General features: G+C 41.9%; 1 protein-coding gene across 2 annotated transcripts in view; it reads left to right on the top strand.

Moving 5' to 3' along the window:
- Positions 1-22,420, top strand: part of RUNX1 (RUNX family transcription factor 1) — a 78,277-nt gene extending 55,857 nt beyond the window's left edge. Inside the window, exons 5-6 of one of the 2 annotated variants that reach the window (XM_067298924.1) lie at positions 13,332-13,493; positions 17,181-22,420. In XM_067298924.1, coding sequence (XP_067155025.1) covers positions 13,332-13,493; positions 17,181-17,674 — 656 coding nt within the window. In that variant the 3' untranslated portion in view covers positions 17,675-22,420. The remainder of the gene's footprint in view (positions 1-13,331; positions 13,494-17,180) is intronic. The other variant, XM_067298930.1, reaches the window with a different exon arrangement.
- Positions 22,421-23,207: the final 787 nt, after the last annotated feature.

Below are 23,207 nucleotides of genomic sequence, written 5' to 3' on the forward strand. Positions count from 1 at the left end.
AAGTGATCATTTAGGATCACATTGGGGAAAAATGAGTAATACAGCATATTAATTTAAACAGATTAAAGAGCTGCACAAATAAATGAAGTTCTTTTTTGTTTTGGCAGTTCCAAAATATCAACAACAGCCAAAAAACAACAACAAATATTTCATTTCTGGTTGAATTGAAATGTATGGTTTCAAAAATGTTGGCAATGTTTTTTGGTTTTGAAAATTTAGGCATAAAAATTTTCATTTAGGGGCTTTTTTGAAGTTTTTTTTTTTTTTACCCTAACCAAACAAGTAATCCAAAATACGACAAATTTGCAAAAGGCTTTAGTCTGAAATCTTCATTTAGAGAATTTTTTTCACAAATCTAAAATAAATTCATTTCTTGCTGCCATGTTGGATTCTTAGGTTAAAGGTAAATGCCTTTGTTTGGTTTTACTCTTGTTGGTGTTTATTATAAAAGAAAACAATAATTATTTAATATTTAGTTGCTTATATACCAAGATTATGTTTAGCTTTGAGATAGTTTCTTAAATGGAGAATTGTTCTTTTTGCTCATAATAATTACTAGTAATCTTACTCTCCCTGCCACAGCTGTATAAAACTGCTCAGTTCAGCACATTCAGTGGAGTTTAGCTGTGGTTAGTTAAGTTTCTAAAATGTTTCTGATACAAGTGTAAGTGTTTTATAGGTCTGTAATTGTCAGCAGAAGGAACAATAATTTTACATGATATTTCTGAGCAGACAGACTAGTCACAAGGTATAATTCGAAAAGAGGTTATAGCAAGCTAGACTTTTCAAGCTGTTCAAAAGTGTTTAGTATACTAAAGGTTTAGTGGTTAATTTTTAAGATGCTTAGTACAGAAAGTGATGCAAAACTGTTACTTGTATAAAACATCATGCATTTCCTATTCCAAAAAAAAGCATTCCTCAGTCTGGCAACACAACAGCTGTTTGTTGGTTAATAATGTGAATTAGTTTTTGCTTTCATATAGGCCATTTTGCAACATTTGACATATGTTGGCACTTTTTCCTATATACTGGATTACAATTTTCCTTTAATGATGTTACCGCTTACTCCATCCATTCTGGTAGCCTACAAACCAAAAGTAACCATGAGTTGTTTCTTAAAAGGTGGGGACCTAAAGTTAGGGGCCACTGTGCATGTTTCTGAGCAGACTGGGCCCTGCAGAGGATGAGCGGGAGCAGGGGCAGGGAGCTCTGTGGCCATGAGCACAGGGACAGTGTCACGGAGGCTCCCCCAAGTTCCTCAGGGCACCCCTGCCTCTGCCTCCAGGGGCAGAAGAGCCCTCCTGGGTGGCACAGGGGTATGCACCCCGCTTGGGGCAGACCCTTGCCCGAGTGCCCCAATGGGCAGCAAGTGCCTGGGGCGTTGGTGAGAGCACCCTGAGCATCTGAAGCCCAGTGCCTGCTTTTCCGGGGTTCTCAGTTTTGGCACCTTGCTTTGGCAGCGCCGCCAAGTGGCTTCAATCCGGCAGCCACTTCTGTGCCAAACTTGCGGTTGGCATCTGCAGCAGCTCTGGAGGGAGAAATACTTTTAACTTCAGAGTTCCTGCTGCCTGTGTCTTTTGCCCTTCAGATCTAGATTTGGTCTACTCTGAAATCAGCCTATACGGCATGTAAATGTGTCCAGCAGAGCTAACATTCAAACTGGGCTGAAACTGGTGTACATCCTGAGCACTCCTGCTCCCGTGACTGTGGAGCAGAGTTGAACAAGGGGATAAGTCTTTACTTACCTTCCTCCTCTCAATGTAATCCTCCAGCCTTTTCTGATTCACTGGAGAATCACAGAGATGTCCTTCTGCCACCCCCTGGTGCTGTAGGTTACATGGGATTTGTGGTGGCCACAGTGTTACAGGAAGGCGCATTCCTTAGCCAAACAGTAAGTGCCAAGGGATTTCATAAAGGAAGGAAAGCATTTCTTAAAAGGTATTTTAAAAGTAGTTCTGGATTGAATGGCCCTGACAGTCCAGTGAGTTGGGGCTTTCAGCACATACTTCTGGGCTTAACTCATTTTCCACTTCAGTTTTGCAGACCGCCTCAAAACCAACTTGGTGGTTTAGAAGAGAAGATCATTTAATTTCTTTTCAATAAGTCTGTTTTTGTTTAGTATTGTAATGAGCAACAGTTTCTTAGTTATCTACTTTTTAAAAAAAATCTATGCATCATTCTCAATCTAGCTCACTTTACAAATATAGGTTCACATGGAGAAGACCTTACTTCACCTTGTAAATCAAAGCTGCACTCTGGAGAGAGGTTTCATACCACTGGGCTCAGTATCATTTTTCTCAAGGTGACCTCAGTTGCTGAAGTATGAAGGTTGCATTTGATATGTCACTTACTTTCTCTAAGTCAATAAAATGAACTAGTGTGTCTTTAGATCATCAGAGATCTGCTTATTACCAAAAGTTGTTTTAATCCTGATTTGTGTTGGAATTTAAAAGAATCCAAGCAGATTTAATTTGCCATCCGGAATAAGCATTTGGAGGGTGATACTCTGCTGTGTGCATGGAATGCCCCTAGATGAATTCTGCTTTATTAGTTTATAGGCTTTCTTCTGAGCACTTGGGATGAGATCATGAAAGTGCAAATGGCTGCTCTCTTCAAAGGCCCCTTTTATACTGACAAAACTCCACCTTACCAACTTGTATTAATAATCTTTTGCAATCCTAATTAGTTCACATCAAGGTTAGTGTTTTATGGTGGATAAAATGACTGTAAACTCCAGAGTAAATTTTTTCTTATACTACTTCCATGTGGAAAAATGGGAGGGTAGCACTGAAAATATAAAAGAAGAGATTGGTGGGGACTTTGTTTATCTGTAGGCTAAAGAAGTTTAATATGGTGTAATTAGTTCACATCATCAGGAGCAACCTTTAAGATACCTGAGGCCATATTGTAGTCACTCCTTTATCACTGTGTCTCCCAGTAGACTGTAGTGACTTCCTCATTCAACTCTGCTCCTTTTTTTTTATGCTATTTATTTTCCAGTGGGAATAAATCATCTAAGGAATTTCGACCTCATATTTAATTGTCTTGAAACATAGACATAAAGCTAGGAAACTGTTGCACATGACTGCCTTTTTGAACACAGGCTTCCTATGACAGAGTCCTGCTAATGCAGCGGCTCAGGACCTGGGCACCATGGTATCAGCAATGCCTTCCCAGGACTGGCAGGATCAGGCCTAGCCCAAAGGCATGGAGGTATTGTCCTACAGAGGAAGGTGCAAGTAGGCCCATATCTGCAAATATTTCTCGATGTGACTTCCAGGTCTTGGCCTAGGGGATGTCTTGCCAATTCCTTTCATCTCTCTCTGCTCCATAAAAGAGAAATTTTGGAGGTGTAGACAGGATGGGATTTGTTTCACCTTATGCGTCTCCGGTGGACATAGTCATCTAGGATCTTTGGGGAGAGAAACAGATGTTCACTGAATGTGATTAATCTGGCTTGTTTCAGATGTTTCCCTTAGGAGGAAATGACTTGCACTGCACAAGTGTCTGTTGCACCCTGGTGGCAATAAATGAAGTCTAAACAATTAGCTCAGAGGTAGATAACTACACTGTAGGTCTCTCAGGTGGGATAAATCCTCCTCCAAGAGTCAGGATACCAGGAGACAATATTACATTTCATACACAATTGACACCCTAGTTCTATGTCTGCATTTCTGGGGCATGATATGCCTGTCCAAGGTAGGCTGAAACCAGCTCTTTCAGGTACCAGCAGCAGGGTAGTGAGATGGGCCACCTGACCTGCTTCTGAGGTGAGCGTTGCACCTACCTGAGCTCTGGGCTGCTTCAGGTAGACTACTTTCAGGATGTGAGCTAACTAGGAAAAAGTGGATACATCTCCCCCAAGCTATTGTTACAAGTGAACTTTCCCTCTTGAGGTGACATCAGGTAATTCACATGTGCTCTGAGTCAGCCAGGTGCTGAAATCTGTGCCATGAGTGCTCTGCTGAACTGGAGCTTTGCTTTCTGCATGTTTCAGTTCTCCGTCTGTTAAACTGAGGATTGTAATAATACCCTTCCTCATGGGGTAGTGTGGAGATCAAATAATTAACAGTCGGGAGGTGCTCACATACTACCATGGTTCAGGGAAAGGCAGAGAGGCAGTAGCCAGGGGCTAGACCAGCTGATGGGAGAAGCTAGGGAGCAGAGAGATGGGTGAGAAATATAGCTTCTCAGTTGTTTGGTAAGGTTTGTCACAAGGACTGTGGCACCAGGTCAGAGAGAGCTGCCATAGGCCTCATGTTATCCCTCTCCAGGCTCGGAAAGATGTGATTTCTAGGTGTGGATTTACCCAGCCACCTAAGACAGCGGTAACTATTCCCATAGCTCCTATCTGCTACTCCCTAACCAGGTCGCTGCAAATCATACACCCTCTGAGCAGCAGCCCAGCAACCTGCTTTCTCCCTAGTACCTCTAAAGCCAAAGAGAAACTGCGGTGCCATGCAGCAAATAGGCAAGTGTGTGCGCATGCACACACGTGTGTACTGTCACCCCTGCACCTTCCCACTCCTTCAGCCTGTGTCATGGGGCTCTCAGTGTCACACGATCTCCCAGACTAGACACAGTGGGACGAAGGGTGAAGAGTCTGCTCACCACTGGCACCCGGATGGTATCTGTCCCTGATTTCCTCACTGTTTCAGCTTGTGCTTTCGCAGTACGTTTAGAGATAGGGAAAAACATTGCCGCAGCATCGAGTCTGCCTGGATGTCTTTTACAGGGGAGCCAAAAGAGTGGAAGGTCAAGGTTGAATTCTTTTATTTCATTCCTCGTTGATGTGGGGAGGGAGGGAAGAGGAGGACGGGGTGGTGGAATGGAGTCTCCCTCTTGAATAAATAACTGCTGCTCTCCAGGGTGAGTCATACCTCAGCAGACAAAGAACAATGCATCCTCAATTTGCAAAACTCAGCTTTCCAACTTCTGTGTGTCACTGGCACTGTGAGACTTTGCAGTTTGCCCATAATGCCATCATGCTCTTCAAAGCAACAGTGACGCCAGCCCAGAAGGAGTGTGCTTACTCAGGAGGAGAGATGGTTTATATTTCATTTGAGCAGCTTATGTACTAACCTGCTAGGACAGCACCTATGTTGATTGTGAAATCAGAGTTTTCACAGGTCAGGGTTTGGAGCTGTCTGTGCTTCCTGTTTGTGGCACCAAGTTAGCAATGAGACTTGAGTAGCATTTTAGGGGACCTCCTGTCCCCAGCCAGTTACCATTGCTAAAATGCCTCATTTTGTTTCTTTGCTGCTCGTACTGTACAGGCAGTTCTGTTAGTTTAGGCAGTTCATTAAGGCAGCCTTAAACTTGAAGGAATACACATTTCTCTCCCTCCTTCCCCTTCCTTCTATGCCCAAAATATACACAGCTAGAACAGGTGCTTTCCTCTGTTGCCTTTGGTGTCATTTCCAGGCATATTAATATCATTAGAGCACTTACTTTCTTGACATGAACATGAAGAGAGTGAGAGAAATTGAAACAAACTATTAGGATGCATTCATCTGGTGTTCTCCCTTCCCTGCCATCTATTTCTAAAGAAAAGCTGGCTGAAAATGTTCATATAAAACTTGCAGTCTTTCACTACATTCAGAACTTGAGGATTGATATGCTCAAAGGCGCTGACAGATTTGCACCATTTTCTTCCCCAAGACCCTTTCTAGTACAGTGGTTAAAAGAAATGAGCTAACTTACTAATAAGGGCCACACAGAAAACCAGTTGGGGGTAGATTATGCATAGAAAACGAATACGAAGGGGAGCAAACAGTAGAATTGGCACTCGGCATCCCAGCGTCTAATCACACCACTCTTTTTCTGTGTTTTTTCATAGTCTTTTTTACTAAATTCTTACGCCTCTTCAGGGACTAGTACCTTCCCGTATATCTATGCAGCACCTAGCATATTTTGGGAAGTTCTGCATCAACATTAAGCACAGCCACGAGAGCAAACAGCATTAACTTTTTTTTGAAAGGTTTCTGCTTGAGGCTAATATTTTTCTCCTTTATTCTCAAGGGTTTGATGCCTCAGCTGTGCAGAAATTCTCTCATTCTTATATCCCACAGGAGATTTTATAGAGGCTTAAATGCCTCTAGAACTTCTCTAGCCTTTGTAATGCTCCACAAAACCACAGAAATATTGAAATAAAGTGAAAGCAAACGTTGAGGCAGGAGATCTCTGCCAAAGGTCTCTCCTCCAGAGAATAGCTTGGGGTTTGTTTGTTGTTTCCCACCCCCACCCCCCTGTAACTTAAAAATTTCCAGATATGTGACATATCTGTCATTGTCATTCTCAACCAAAATAAGTCCTGTCACCTGTTAGCAATCTAGAAGAGGCTTTTCAAGGCCACGGAGAGGAGTGACGGCTCAGTCCCTTTACATTTCTAGTGGAAATTTCAAGGCTCTGAAAAGGTTTCCCTCGGCACAAATCAATGCTTGCACCCACCTCTGCAAAAGCTGCCTGTCTCCCAGCTGTTGCGCAGGGAGGTGGCTCTGTGGTGTGACAGTGGTTTCCCCAGCCCGGCACGCGGAGGAAAACCACCCTGCAGGGCGATGGAGCTGCTGGTGGAATTTTACAGTTCGCTCTGTAATTTTCCAGCTCCTCATGTTCCAGCACTGAGAGGTATGAGAATACCAGCCTTGTGCAGCGGCGGCTGCTGCCGCTGCTGCCAGCGATGAACTTGTCCTTTGGAAAGTCCCCCTTATTCAAGCTACTGACTAATTCTTTCAGCTGCTGGGAGATGATACACCTTTTCACGGTGCTGCATTAGGCTGAGGATTTGCTGGGTCTGGAGTGAGGGAGGGAGCGTGAGTCATTTTGGATGCACTGCTTCAGAGACAGACGAGGTCACAGTCATGCAGGACCATGTCACTGCCCCTTGTGCTTCTTGTACCTTCACCTGAAGCTTTGGGGGCTAGGGAGGAGTAAAAGCAAGCAAGTGGGAAAATGAGGCAGAAGAGAGAGACAGACATGTGAACAATGTTGGAAGAGAGGGAAAGGGAGAGAAAAGAACTAAGAGAAGTTTGCAGGCAGGCTGCATCTTTCTCCTGAGCACAAAACTACCCAAAGTATTGCTGTGCTCATAGTCCATTTCCCCTATTAAGCAAGATACCTCTCTGAATAAACAAGTCTGATCAAGACCATTCCTGCCTTACACTCAGAGGAAGGGAAAGTCACACATAAGAACAGTTTCCCTTCAGAAAGATTAGCAAATCAGACAGTTGGGGGGGGGGGAACCAAATCCCAGAGTCAAAAAAGCCTTCCGAAGCAGTTAAAGCTCCTAGTCCTTCCTTATCTGCCTCTGTGTTTGACACCAACAAACTAATCCCAGCTTTCATTCACCCCATCTCTTGTGCCAGTTGCTGCCTTTAAAGTGCTTGCCAGGATGGTGGAGGAATTGCAAAGCTCGATGCTATGCGACTTTCGGGGTTTGTTGCGTATGACTGACAGAAATTTTTGCAACTTGAGAAAAATGTCTGGCAACAGCAGCAGCTATTTCCCAATTCGTCTTCATCTCACTATGCCAAGGATGATGGGATTTTCACTGATACAGATAGTGGCTAATTAAGTGCTCGGTACTGGGGGTTGACTCCCTTTTCTCTCCTGACTCTGGCTTTGTAAAATCACTTGGAGAAGGCAGTGTGTCAAGATAATTGCATTTTCAACTAGGCAGGTATGATTTCTGAGATGGAGGGGAGAGGAATGAGACGCAGCTTCCAGGCAGTACATTTGGAGCTGCAGTTCAGCTGGAAGAGGAAAGTGGAAACGTGGGCTGAGTCAAAGGGATACCTGCTCCGTCTCAGACCACGGCCGGCTCAGCCTCGATGCTGACTCGCACCACAACGCCCTGACTCACATCCTGCTGCTCCTTTCTGAAGCTTCCAGGAACATGCTGTATCATACTGAGATTTGGCTACACTGTGCCTCTTGGCTACACTCAGGCAGCCGTGTCTGACCTGCAGTGACACACTGAGAGCTGTCTCTTGCTGAACTCTCAGGGCATAAATCAGACTCAAAGGTGTATGGGACCCAATCCAGCACAAGGCAGGCACATCCATGTAATCATTAAGCACACTTCCTTTTGTCTCATCCGTGCAGTGGGACCTACCATCTGATTTGAATTTGAAGCTTAAAGCTTTTAACATGGCTAAAAAGAAATATTTTGTGATTAGGATATAGCATCTTGGGGGGAATTTCTTTTAGATAGCCAAGTATGGATTATTATTATTTTATTTATTATATAGAAATGATAGGGTGATAGAAACAAACATTTTCAAGCCATGTCCTGACCTGGCATTGAGTCACTACAGCCCCACTGAAACATGCTGATTTATACCTGCTGAGTGCCTGACAGCATTTGTTTAGTGTGTTTTCTTTTGGGGGGAGAGGAATGTGATATTTTAGGTCTCAAAGTGTGTGTCTCCTCTGAAAAAGAGTCACATAGAAATAGCATCCCCGGACTTCATGTTTATTACATCTCAGTAACTTCTATGTCCTGTGTGCTCAGGATCAGTTTTGCAGACAAAAGGGTGTTCTGTGCAAGGCTCAAGAGGTACACTGGTTTTTTGACTGATGGCCTTATCCTTTTATCATGTGTTCTCTGCATGAAGAGAGTTCTCTTTTTGTGCCACTTCACTGTCAATAACAACTTTCGAAGCCAAAATAGGTCCTATGTCACATTAGGATAACTCCATTGCCTGGCAGGTGTTTGTTCGCCCTGCTTAGCCATGCTGCTTCTGCTGAGCAAGGGTGTTTTTCTAGCTGGGTGCATACATCTCTCCTATGCATCTGTACTCTGGGATACCCACTGGGGCCAGAACTGCTCGTAAGATGCAACTTTTATGTAATTGCTATGCAGAGCAGAGCTGGATTTAAACAGCATTGGAGGTGTCCAGGGTGGGAATGACTAATGGGCATTGCAAAGGTCATATTAAGGGCTGCGACGGCTCTGGGAGAATTCATGCGCAACATGGCATTTCACCCCGGGTCTCAAAGCCAGCCTTACCACTGTGCTCCCCGCAACCACAGTTGTGGTCACGTAGTGCTGGGCCCTGCCCACGGCCCTGGTGGGGCGCGGGGGTTGCACCAGGCTGCCGAGCCAAGCGGCGCTCGCTGCAGTAGGTACCAACGACGAGGTTGTGCAAGGGCTCCACTGCCACCTACTGATAAAAAGCTGACAGCGACATCTCTAAACGAAAGGCACAGCCAGCAGACGTCCACCTTCTTCAGGTTGTACTTTAATTTTTCCACGGTGAAGACCAGTGGAAAAATGCTAACTAGGACCACAAGAAGCACCGTGAAAGGGGCAGACTGGCCTTTCCGCAGAGTCTCTAGCCGAAGCTTGTTTCATTAAACTATTAAACATTATGCAACATTTGTACAGCTTAATTACAACTTTTTAAGAGAAGCCGAACACAACCTTTTCATAGCAATAAAACATGACGAGGCATGAAAGGTGGTTCAATACTTTTTGCTTAATAGCTTGTTAGGCATGAGGCTAAAGGCCGAGAGCTAGTGACTACACAACAAGGTGTGAATTATTGCACCATAATTCTCGCCCTGGAGTGTTTTATTGCAATTAATAACTGTTTTCATGTTTTAAATATATTTTCTCACACCATAAAAAGCAGAGATGGAAAGTACTTGCTAATGGGAGAAATACCAGGAGAACTGGGCACAGATCACCAACTGGAGCAACTTCCTTGGTTTCGTGCTATTTTGATCTCCTTTTAAATGATTCGGAATCCTGTTTGGCTATAAAACGGCGTGGGCCCAAAGCCCTGTTATTTCCCTTTGTTGAAGTAGCTCTCCCTGCAAATCTCTTCAGAGATATTCTGTGTTGGGAAGCAACTCCCATTTATTTTCAGCATATTTTCACCAAATTCACTTCAGCCACACAAACCGACACATTCAGTTCCCCATGCCAAGCTACTAACTTCTGAGAAATGTATTTCTTTATTTTGAAAGAAGGAAACAGAAGAGAAGAATGGATTTGGAAAGAATTAGTTGCCTTTCTTGAATAGCCTAGTCCTGTGGCAAATTTGAAACTGTTCCAGTCTAAATTTGGGGTAAACTGAAAGCTGAAGAAAACCAGATATCACGAATATATAATAGTATTTGAGGCCCCTAATCCAGATCTTACTGAAGCTGCTGGAAATGCAAACCTGCCCTGTAATGGGAGCTGAGTCAGCCTCTTGGTACTGAAATGAATGGTGCCATAAAAATGCTACTTCAGTGATATTTTCTCCACTTGTTATTAAACAACTACGAAGGTGATGCTTGGGGTTGTTCAGCGTAACCTGCTTAAATATGTGTATATAATATAATATGCTATATTAACATCATGAAATAGACTTGTAAAGTAGTTGATCTCATAAAGCCAGTCTTTGATACCTAATAGCAAATATAGGGATTGGGAATACAGGTAACAAGAAGTAAAATAGATTGGCAGTTAGAACTTTCACTTAAGAAAGACTTGATGGAATTATGAGATTAATGATGGGGGTCTCTCAGGCTGTCTGCCACTGTTTCAAATTGCCCAGAGGTCAGCAGAGAAGCTTGTAAATGGATAAGGTCAGATATGGTGGCAGTCTCTTTCTGGATGTTAGTAGACATGTATTTCATCCATTATCCAGTTTCTAATCAGGACACAGCATAAAACTCATTCTAGTAGCACTAAAGAGAAGAGACCATATTTTGATTTTGTCTTTTCAGTATTTGGTAAACCTGTGACAAGGTCCCATTTCCCTTTCTGCTGCTGCTGCTGCTTTTCTTACTGTTTCTTACTTCTTCTTTTTACTCTTGTTTACATGTTTATGGCACCTGGGGCTGTTTTATGGACCAGCATCCCACATATGCTGAGCAAGGTGCAGGACAAAAATATAGCCCCCATCTTGAAGAGCTAGCAATGTAATAGAGACAGACAGAGCTTCCCCATCAGACAAGGAAAGTTTGTTGCAGGAGAAAACAGCAGGTACTTTCTCTCCATTCTGTCCGAAAAATAAGGCTGGGTGGCAGCCCCTCCTTCACTTCCATGCAGACCCCTCCAGAGAGGGAGGCTTTTCCCCTCTTCCCTTCAGTGCTAAGGGCAGAGCACTTGAAAGCAGGTGGTAAAACCTTTCCAGTCAAAGGGGTTCAGCTGCAAAACAAACAACCAGAATAAATACTGGTGAAGTGGCCAACTTTAGGATGCACTCCACGACGCCTCGTTTGAAAAAGCTTCTCTGCAACTGCAAAGCAGAGGAAAGAGGAACAAAAAGGAGCTTCCTCCCACCCGAGAAGGCAGAGAACTAGAGCGCCCAGGGTCCCAGAAGGCAGCTCATCCCACAGTGGCAGTGCTTCACACAGTCCCTGTGAGAGGCACGATAGCGAGAACTCATTGGCTTCTTTGATGTCAGTCTTGGCAGAAGGCACCAAGGACTCAGTGGCGGGAAGACTAAACTATGTAGTTTCCATTCCTGGCTCGGAGCGATCCAAGTGCACGTATTGGGCTTCTGGCACTCCCTGAACCACAATCAATGGGATTGTATGCTGAAATGAGGGAGGCAATGATTTATCCCCGTTTCAGAACTGAAACAGGCAGTGTCATCCTATTACAAAGCTTACTCTGCCAAAGTCCATGTGGTATTTATCCTAATGCTACCCCTGGAGACTCTGTTCCCTCATCTGTTTCCCTGTCATCTGTAATAAACACTGACCATACAGTAACAATGAGATGATTTTGTAATTCAGAATATGGTGGGCTTTGTGCCTATGCCTTTATGTTTGTTTGTACTAATGTCCATGGAATCCAATTGGATGTTGCTTTTAAAACAACATGAGTCAACTGAATTTATTTTTAAGGAAGTCTGCCTGAGAAAAAAATTAAATATTAATAATATCTGAATTTGAATATGTTGCTCAGAAGGAAAATCTTTAGAAGAATTTAGTTTATTCTGCAAATGACTTTAGTAGTCTTTTTGTAAAGGCTAGGACTTTTGTATAAATCTTCCCTTCTAAACAGTTGAAGCAAACAAAATGTAAATCTCATCTCCATAAAGCACAACAAAATAATTTCCAGATGGCCTTTCTGATGGAAGATCAAAGTCCTTCATCTCAGACTTGGGCGATTTCCCTTCCATGCTGGTATCAGTTTTATCAGAATGCAGTTTGTCCAACATTTGCTTCTTTCAGAAAGACAATTATCTAGATGAAGCTGTAGGAAAATGCTCTTACTGTTGAGGAAAATAGTAAAGATAGATAGAAAAATGTCATGGGCAGGTGAGAGGAGGGAAAGAAGCTTTCTCACTTTGAGTTATAAGAAAACCAGACATTTCTATACATTGAAAAACACCAGTTTCATATGCAAATATTAAATAAGCAAAACAGAGTTGTTTCTACATAGATGCAGCTGGTTTGGACAAACTCCCTGCCATGCATCTTTGATTCCAAACATCAGCCAAACTAGTCTTGAGGCTAGAAAATAATAGGTTAGTGTTTTGCCCCATTTAAGTAAATCTCTATGCATTTTGAGAGTTTACTTCCAAGAACCAGAAACTTCTACAGAAAGCCTGTGCTCACAGGGTAACTGCATTGTCAGCTTAGCAGCTCCATAGGCTTTGTGTGCAGGATTTTGTTTCTGAAGTTCACCCACTGATAGCAGGGTAGGTTCTTCACCACTCTGAATTATATTCCTGTATTTTATACATAATTTATACAAAATATATGTTCACTTCATTAAGCCAGGGATTTTCAAAAGATTAAGGGAGTCAAATTCCCCAATCCTATTCTTCAATTGGGAATCTGCCTTCCTGAGGAGCCTAATTTTTCTCTTTCTCTTTCTCTCTCTCTCTCTCTCTCTCTCTCTCTCACACACACACACACACACACATATGCACACACACACACTTCCATCTTCTTTTTCTGTACTTATATACACGCACAGAAACACTGGCAATTCAGTATTTTTGTCTTCTTGGTGCCATGCAAGATATGCCTTTGTGGCAAAAAGTGCAGTGAGCACACAGCCCACAGCTTGAAATACTAATGTATATCAGCAATGAATAGTCTTTCACCTTGGAAAGCTTAATCTGCTTTTCCCTGACCACCATCAATGTGAAATATCAAAAAGCTTCACAAGAAAAATTCAACTGATCAAAACCCACAGAAGCACAAATAATATTTTAGAAAGCATTTCATCTGAAGGTCTCTTGACAAAGGGGATTATGGAACTGAAATGTGATTATGTTAGCATTTAAGTTTCTATTGCCACCATGTGGCCTGGTTCACATATTTGATTGCAAAGTTTTATCATTCAAAACAGTCTATAGGTCTCTTTTTCATTGCAGACACAAGGCAAGTACAGCCGTCTCCGCCATGGTCCTATGACCAGTCCTACCAGTACTTGGGCTCCATTGCAACGCCTTCGGTGCACCCCGCCACTCCAATATCCCCCGGGCGGGCTAGTGGCATGACATCCCTCACTGCAGAGCTTTCAAGCCGGCTGTCAAGTAAGTTCCTTAAAATTAGTCCTCTGCACTGGGTCTCACCAAAGCCTCATGGCTGATTCCAAAGCAAAATGATTGAAACGTCCTAGGATGCTGTCATGACTTCTTTCCAGTTGCAGTGGAGCCTATTCTGGGCCCTCCATGGACAGCCTTCTCAAATGGTTTACTTGGATTTGTGCAAAGGGCAAAAAATCTGGTTTGGGGCACAACATATTATTGTCAAAAAAAAAAAAAAAAAACAGGAAAAAGCACCATTAGCCGCTTTGAAGATGTACGCAACTGTAAAAATAGTTGAGAGATCTGGAGAGCTATCATATCTACCAAGAAATGAATACCACAGATATTTCGGTTCTGTTTCCTTCCCTCACTCTAAATTCAGACCAGAGTATGGGTGGACACACTGAATGCAGGATAGCATTTTCTGACGTTTTAAGTGTTGCACTGTATTGTCATGTTATGTCTTTGCCAAATTGTACTGCAGAGATTCACAAACCAGCATAAAAATATAGTACAGAAGTGAAAGCTACCTCCTCGGTTTGCACCATGCACAGCTGACCATCTGCCGACTCTAACATCCACATATTGAACCAACATGTGTGTGTTCAACAGCAGGAATTTTCTTACCATCAGTAAGAAAGAGCCACGTAATTCAAATTCACACAGAGCTTTTTGAAAAATATCTCATTTGGGTGCACATATTGCTCTCATTTAAATACTCAGGGCTGCTTCTGAGATCAAAGAGAATCACTTGAATGTGCTCCAGCCTGTCCTATTGTTGTCAAATAGAACCTGCTTTGAAAAAGTCACATGGAGGATGCCCACCAAAAGTAAGTTATTTGTTAGGTCCGGGTGCTAATTATATCTTAGAGCTATTTGAAAAAGCAGGAAACCTTTCTGCAAAAAAATCTTGTTTTAAAAATGTCTAAAAAATCATCTTTTTTCATTGAGATGCTAAATTTTTTAAAAATGAAAAAGGTCCCTTTTTACTTTTTCCCCAGTGTTTCCCTCCTCTTGCACTCCTTTCCACTGGCAAAATGCAGAAATGGAGGAAACCAAGAAGGAAAAAAAAAGATCTTCCTAGCAACCAGAAAATTTCAAGTAAAACAAATTATTTCATCAAGGTTTTTATTTAGAAAAGTCATTTTTGAACACAGAATTGTTTGAAATCAAAATGGGTATGAGCTATTTTGATTTTCAAACAGAATACAGGGGTGCATGGTGTGTGTGTGGGTGTGTGGGTGTGTGTGGGTGTGTGGGTGTGTGGGTGTGTATGGCAGGGGAGCAGGTAAACTCAGACTGAATGGAGATGTTATTCAAACTTTTTCTTTACCACTGTTGTACACTGAGGTGGAAGTCTTTATCCTTCCCCTTCCACACAAACTGAGCATTGATCTCTGAGACGAAAATCTCTTCCAATTCCACTGAAACAGAAATATACCACCTATCCCAAATTCACTTTATTCACACCATAATGAGAGCCTGAACACTGACCTCATTGCTCTGCACAGGTGTTTTACTGTTATTGTCAGATCTTTGCGTTACTGTAGTGCCCAAATGTCCTCACTGTGGACCAGGACCCTTACTGTGCTGCATGTGGTACAAACACCAAACACTACCATGGTGCCTGCCCCGAGGAGTGTGCAGCCTAACAGAAGACAGACACGCACACGTAGGGTAACTGCACGCTATGTTCATTTTTGTGACATATGGTGAGCATGGAGGTAGAGCAGCAGCACTGCAGCACCTCAGAGGAACTGAGGCACATTCCTTCTTTATGTGCCCCAGTCAAAGTGATTTCCCTTGGGGCAGGCATTGTTTCTCCATGACTCTTGAAGGAACCGAGAAAAGCTTCTTTCACATGTCAGGGTTATTTTTCTCTTGTCTGAATTCTGTGCATGGAGGCTCATCGCTACACATTTTGAGTGTTTTTATAAGGCTTCTGAAATATTACTTCTATTTTAAATGTCATTCAGTATTGCAATACTTTCTCCCCAGTGCTGTTACTGTCACACACACATGCTGTCTAAGGCATTTTTTCCTATCAAAGTAAACACCAAGTTTGAAGTTTGTAGGCCCTGCTATCTAAAGATACAGTGCTTCAGAAGAAAAGAAAGGATATGGGACATACTTGAAACACCTTCATGTTAACTTTCATTATTCTGCTTTTTGTCAAACTGAGCAGAAGAAACCCTCATCTGATTAGTGATGCGTCTAGGCAACTCCAGTAAGTTTGGTTTCTTTCACAGGAAGGAGGTGTGGAAGGATCATTTGAAGTCTGACAAGTTGTCAGATGCCACCTTCAACCTTAGCTACTCTGAAGCTCCTGCCATTCCATAGCACAGGGGTGTCTTGCCATGTTAAATCTATAAGTGCCAGGGCCAAGGGCAAGGAAGTGTGTTCAGGGTCCCATTGATCTCCCAGAAAAAAAAAGGCAGAGAAACTCAAAACCAAAATGTACAGCATGTGTCAGAGCTTCTCTATGAAATTTATAGAAATTCATCAAAGTGTTCTGGCTGTATGGCTGATGAGCTTTCAGGACCTGGCACAGCAGTTTGTCTGCTCTAGCTTTAAATCTGGTCAGAGCCAAAAGCTTTGTTTTCTCTCTGCTTCTTCTAGTGAGTATTTCCTTCAGCGCACCACTCCTCTTCTGCAGACTCCACGCCTTGTCTGACAGGAGAAGTTGTCTTCTGGAAAGATTTTTTCTTATTATTGTTGTTATTTTAATCATGCATAGCTGCCAAATCTAGGGACTGACACCTTCCATTAATCTGAGTCATGATGAAGATTCTTTCTAAGAGGCCATTAGTTGCTCTGCTTGTTTAATCCCCACACACCAGGGAAGAAAATGGTGGAAGTGGGTGTACTTCTACTGGTGTCAAACAAAGGGAAACAGAATTTGACTATCCTATAAAACATTCAGCTTAGCTGGATGAGACAGGTTTCCAGTACAAATGAAAAAAGGAAAAAAAAAGACCCTCCCCAAATATATCATTCTGCTTTAGAAATGTATTCCTATTGTTGTCATTTTTATATACTAGTTAGAGCAAACATTTTCAGAAGTTTGTAATGATTATGTAGACATTATATGAAGCCCCAGATTTGAAGATCTTAAGTGAACCTGATTAATCTTGACTTTGGTAGTGTTGAGAGTCAACATGGAACTGTATTCTTAAGTACTAACAGCTGGGCTAAACCTGTGTATGTAAACCTAGCACCTATGTCAGTATACCTAAAGGGCAAATAAAACTGGTTGCAAGGAGAGACTATGCAGAACCTGCACAGCTTATACTTAAGTCTCATCACTGTCACTGGTGAGGCACATGATTCAGAGCAAGGAACTTGAGATCTTTGTCCCTGTTTCACCACCCAGTCACTGAGCATGAGGACACGCTGAAAGTGTAAATACTTACATGTGCTGTAAGGTCTGTAAGAGCAAACACATACACACTAAATAGGGTGAGAGCTTGGCACTCCTTTTTAATTGCTGCTTTACTGAAATGAATCCAAAACATCCAGATCTACAAGTGTTGCAATGACTTTATTAGAGATCAGGTATGGGTAGCTCTTTCAGTAACAGCACTCCTTTGGTTCATTGTGGAACAGAGTTTGGCTGTTGTTTATCGCCTTGAAAAGGTGAAATTCTGTTCTGACAGTTTAACATTTTCTCTGTTTTCCTTCTCTACAATCCAGGTGCTTCAGACTTGACTGCATTCAGTGACCCCAGGGTAGGAATTGATCGCTCATTCTCTGCGCTTCCCTCTATTTCTGATCCTCGGATGCACTACCCAGGAGCATTCACCTACACTCCAACGCCAGTCAGTTCAGGGATAGGAATTGGCATGTCTGCCATGTCCACGGCCACAAGATACCACACGTATCTCCCACCTCCATATCCTGGTTCATCTCAGGCCCAGGGCAGCCCGTTCCAGACCAGCTCGCCTTCTTACCACCTCTATTATGGGACCTCCGCCGGGTCGTATCAGTTCTCCATGATCTCTGGGGGAGACCGGTCCCCACCACGTATCCACCCGCCTTGCACCAATGCTTCCACGGGATCGACACTCCTCAACCCCAACCTTCCAAACCAAAGCGATGTGGTCGAGGCAGAAGGGAGCCACAGCAACTCCCCTACTAACATGGGTACCACAGCAAGGCTAGAGGAAGCAGTATGGCGACCATACTGAATGAATTTTAAATAGTTATGGGCCAGGACTAATGTGCTTTCTATTTACCAATGCCCATAGGTATCCCATAAACACCCGTCTTGCTTGTGGGCCCTGCCATGTTTATACATCACTTTCAGAAGCAAACTATCCAGAAGTCAGTGCTTCCAGGAATGATGCACGTATTAGCCAGTCAGCTGGGTGGTTGGTGAAGTAACATCATTCCCACAAAGTACCCCTCACAGAGGGCTGAACTTCTGGAAAGGAGGACATTTAAGCTGGTGGTCTGTAGGGAGTGAGGGTGGGTAGACAGATACCCAGTCTGTGTTCAGGCCAGGCCTGTGGCTTCCAAACATCCCTGGGTTTGAAGGTCTCCACAGCCCTAAAGAGAGTTTCAGTTCACTTCTATTTTTAAGATGTAAAACCTAACAAAATCTTAGTGAGTTTACTGCATCTTATGGACATATAACTGTAAGGAAGTATAGGAAGATTCCCAGAGGGAAACTGTGAACGCTTCTGTTTTAGCAATGCTGTGAATGAGAGGTTTTATATGTTGGACTTTATTCTTTCTTCTTTTTTTTAACCATGTTGTATATTCCAAAGAGTACGGAATTTTTTTATTGCTGTTATTTTGTTGGGGGTTTTTTTGTTTGGGTTTTTTTTTAGGATGCAACTCATCCTGCTTTGCATCTAAGTTGTTTTATTTCTCTTGGCACCTTATAAATTGCAAAAAAAAGATTTAACTTTTTTTTTGTTTTAATCATGCTTGCTTCTTTCTTGCTTTGTCAACTGAAAGAATCAGCCCCTTTTCAATGAGGTAATTTAACTTTTTCTCTTGGACTTTTTTTTAATACAACGGCTACAGCCTTGGGTCATTTTCAACTACTGTACTACTTTGATGAGTTCCTTGATATTTATGCTTGATATTTAGACTTTTCTTATTTGTTGATACTATTATTATTTAAATATGCCTATATTAAAAAAAGATCATCAATTGCCTTTTCTGGTAGCAGCCAAAGTTAAATTTATCACATTGAAAAAGGCTGGAATAACGATGGGTAAAGTGACCTCCCAGTTACCTACAAATATTGTTTACAATTATCTCCCTTTCATTTTACTCAGCTAACTCGGCTCAGCTCCTCAAAGGTATTTAGGTGCCCAACTCCCACTGAAATGATTTGGGCACCAAAATCTCCCTGAATTTCTGTGCCTTCCCATCCAGTGGAGTCATCTCTCTCCACACCTTACCTGCTTTCCTTCAACACCAGTGGCGACCCTCAGGATCAGTAATAAGGTTAGACATAGTTCATGAAGGAAACTGAATATTCCTTTAACTAAATAAATCCTCATAAGGCCCCATTCTGGTGCTGAGCTTACCTGGGCCTCCTAACAACTCCGGTAGAGGCCTCATATTCTTTCAAAGGCAAAACTCACACACAGTTAGTATGGCCAGGGTGAAATCCTGGCTCTGATGGAATCAGTGTGAGATTTGCTCCCGGCTTAATGGAGCTAAGATTTCTATGCAGTACAAAAGCCACGTTCCAGCATATTGGAAAACAGATTAATTTCATGCATCACAAAATAAACAGAACTGAACAGGGTTGTCAAACTCATCTGGAAAGCAGGCTAGCAGAGAATTGGCCTTAACGGTTCCACAGTCACCATGTTCTGAGGGAAGAGGAAGGATATTTAAAACTCATGCACAAAATTTTCTGTCCTGTAGCAAATATGCGATGCTTATACTAACAGCATGTTATACAGAATTGTCATTGTTGCCCATCGTTACAGCACAAACATATCAGATGTCACTGTAAAGTTTATGGCACTATTTTATTTGAGGGTTTGGTCTGAATGCAGTTGTTGTACTACTCATTCATTACAAACTGCTGATGTTGACACGTGTGCGTTCCAAATGATCTGATTGTTATTTAATGTACCTCTTAAATGAGTGAAACAATTGCAGGTCAACTCAGAGAGTATTTGAAAGCAGGACTTCAGATCAGTGTTTGATGTTTAAAAAAAAAAATTAAAAGGATTCAAATTAAAAAGATCCTTGGCTGCAGGCAGCAAAACAGCTGGACTTATTTAAAACCATTTGTTTTTCAAGTTTTCTTCTTTTATATGATTTTGCTTCTTTGTTTAAGTCAGATGCAGTAGCACTTTGGTATGGAAAAGTTACAAATTGAAGAATCTTACATTGTCAATAAGGTCATTTTTTCTGTGGAAAATAGGGAGTGTTTCAAGAGATCTCAGCAAAAGTTCAAAATGGTTCTGTTAAAATACATACATGCTCTTGTGTTTTTAATTTAGCATAGTATTATTTATCCTTTTTGAGAGTATGCTCTGAACAAAAAGGCAGAAAGCATCAAAGATTATATCAGAACAGTCAAAAGTATATTTTGGAGATATGGAGACCTTGCTGAGTATGGAAATATGGAGACCCTACCTGTTGTGACGTTTTACCTAGTTGGTATCTCACCTCTTCAGTAGCCTAAAAAAAGTCCTTCATCACTAAACAGTAGCTCTGTTGCAGAACCTAAAACTGTCGCTGTGCAATTAAAATCATTATTTACCATGGCTTTCACACCTACCTTGTGACTGGACCGCCCAAGTGCATAGTATTGTGAGCATGAACCCAAAAGGGAGGAAGAGCAGAGGCTCTAGCTGTTCGCCTGCGGAGGACATGGCTGCCAGTGGCTGGGTGACTTCGGCCTAGTGAAGGAAGTGAGGTTAATGTGGTTCATACACTCCCAGGCTTGCCTGCCGCCACAGCCCTGACTGATTTCTATGAAAACCCTTTGTTCATTTAAGGCCATAGTATTGTACTATCCACTTTTGAAACTAAAACAGCAGTGAGTCACAAGAATGGAGAAATGGCATCCCTTAGCCTGGAGATTATGTGTAATATTTAACATTTCTTATGTCTACACATGTACTTCCTTCACACTTGCCTTAAAGCTGAGGTTTAATTTTGCACTCCCTGGTGTGAACTGTATCAAAAATTGCAGAACTGGCCCCCGCACTTACCTCGTGTCTTCACTGGCATGTAACAAAAACCTGGGATTTCTCAGTGTTTTGTTTGTGATAATTGCTAGCAAATAATTTTTTGAGGCTAACTTCTCGGTGTATGTCAAGCATAGAAGACCAAAGCAGCATCCTCTTTACAGAGGAAAATCTAAGTTTAATACCCCTTGCAATTAGTTTGTGTAATCACTGTGGGTTACAGTGTGTTCACACAAGTGTTTATGAGAAACCACAGTTTGCACAAACCTATATTTTTGAAGCCATCCCCTGGCCCACTAGGAAGAGCAAAGCTTTCCGAGGCTGTAAAAATGCTCTTATGTCATTCTTCTCATATCCAAAAACACTTAGCCGGTAGAAAGAGGACATTTGGATAAAACATTTCCCCCATGGACACATCTCCAAATTATAGTGTGCATATATAATGTGTATATGCACACACACACACACACACGTGTGTGTGTGTGTGTGTGTGTGTGTGTGTGTGTGTGTGTGTGTTTGTGTGTGTATGTATATATATAGTTTTACCATTCCAGTTGCTGACTGGCATCAAAAAATACCATTGTGTTTCTCTTCACAAGTTGCATTAGGCAGAGTGCCTTGGATTCCCTTCCCTCCCAAAACAGAGTTAATCACAGCCCTTACTGTCAGCTTGCGTGTTCCTTTCACAAGACACAATTTGTTGTCCAGATGCAGCCTTATCAATCAATTAGTACAAATATATAGAGCCCAGTTCTCATTTGCTCTAAGGCCCATTACTTTGCTCTTAAACTACATTTATGCTCACCTCAACACATCTAGAGCAATGTAAAGGAACTTTAGTGTAATGGGGAGCCATATCCAGAGTGCATCACTGCTCCTAAGGATTTTATTTGGAGAATTATGCCAAATTATTATCTGGAAAGGAGAAAAACAGTTTCCTCCAAATGGCCCACAGTCTTTGTCAGAGTGTTCCGAATTGCTTGCACTCTTGAAACATTCTTTACTGCTTTCTGGATGACCTCTTCCATTGGGGTATTTGAAGATTCAGGATAAGTGGATCATTTTCTATTTGAGCAAAACACTTTCTTGTTTTCCTGCATCATAACATTCTAGTATTTTATTCTGTTAACCTTGCTTGGTCAGTACCAATCACTTGGCATTTTTTCTCCTTGTCCTTAAAGGGTTGCATCAACAGAGTTACTTGTATTTATGTATGTAAATAGATTTCAAAAGCTTCATAGCAAAATATTGTTAGTGCTTGTAATTACTCTGCATTTTTTTCATTTTTCTGTGTTTTTAATGAACTCATCTTTGTGTTTGCTTAAATACTGTAGTGAGACTTATTTCTTTCCAAATTAGTTATTTTAGGCTTCAAGATTAACTACATTTTATTCACTTTTGTAAACAGTTATAGCATGGTCTCTATTCAACACTCTTCACTTTTTTGTGGTAGGGGAGAAATGAATGTGCAAAAATCTGTGGGTTGTTTGTGGTATTCTGGATATGATAGTTACATCTTTCAGACAAAAACTAAACTTTCAGTCTGAGATGGCAGTATGGTAAGTCTGAGAGGAGAACGCAGTGGGAAACACACTCCTATCAGAATGGCATCAAAGTGTATTTGCTCAACATTTACTGGATATGTTTACAAAACAGATGCTGCAACATACTGGAACAGTCACGTTTTCCTTTGACACTGTCATGCTGAACATTTCCAGAAGGGGAAACTATCAAGTTCTGGAGGTTTGCTTTTTTGGTTTTGGTTACAGGGGATTTTTTTGGGGGGGGGGGGGGCAAGAGGGGGGAGGCTGCTGTTTTCTGGAACCAAATAGGAAAAAAAAATAGTGTAGATTTTTCCCCCACTACAGGAAGTCTCTAGATACCACATCAGAGTAGACTCTTGCTGTACATAGTGATGGCCGTGTCCAGCGCCACGGGAGAATTCATTACAACTAGCACGCAGAGCAGCTGGACTGCTGCGTTAGTTCTAATGAAGACTTTCTTTCTTTCTTTCTTTCTTTCTTTCTTTCTTTCTTTGTACCACAGTTTCCTCTGTAAATTCAATATCATAATTAGTGTGAATGACAAATAAAAATGTTTGACAAGTATGCACATTGGCCTGGTGCGTTCTTTCATCAGGGAGAAAATAACTTGGTCAGAGAAAAAGTAACAATCAGAAAAAGGATATTGACAGTATGTCACTCACAGCATCAAAAATAAGTTTCCATATATTTTATTAACTTTTTTTTATTTTTTACCATAAAATGTCATTCTTTCTCTGTGGACTGGCCTGGCAGAAGGCCTTCTATCCAACAGGACTATCAAAATAGGACTGAAGTGGGACGTTGGATGTACATAGGCCTAGTAATTGAATTTTATCTCTGGCTTCTTGATTAAATCTGAATATTCTAAGATTGTCTATAGCTCTCATTTTTCTCCCTTAATCTTCTTCCACTCAGCTTGGATCCTGTTTGATATTGATGAGTTGAACCTTATTTCAGAAGCATCAAAACAGATCGTTTGGGTTATATTACTTATGAGATGCATTGGT

Source organism: Apteryx mantelli, chromosome 1 (genome assembly GCF_036417845.1).
Source record: "Apteryx mantelli isolate bAptMan1 chromosome 1, bAptMan1.hap1, whole genome shotgun sequence".
NCBI classification, from domain to species: Eukaryota; Metazoa; Chordata; class Aves; order Apterygiformes; family Apterygidae; genus Apteryx; species Apteryx mantelli.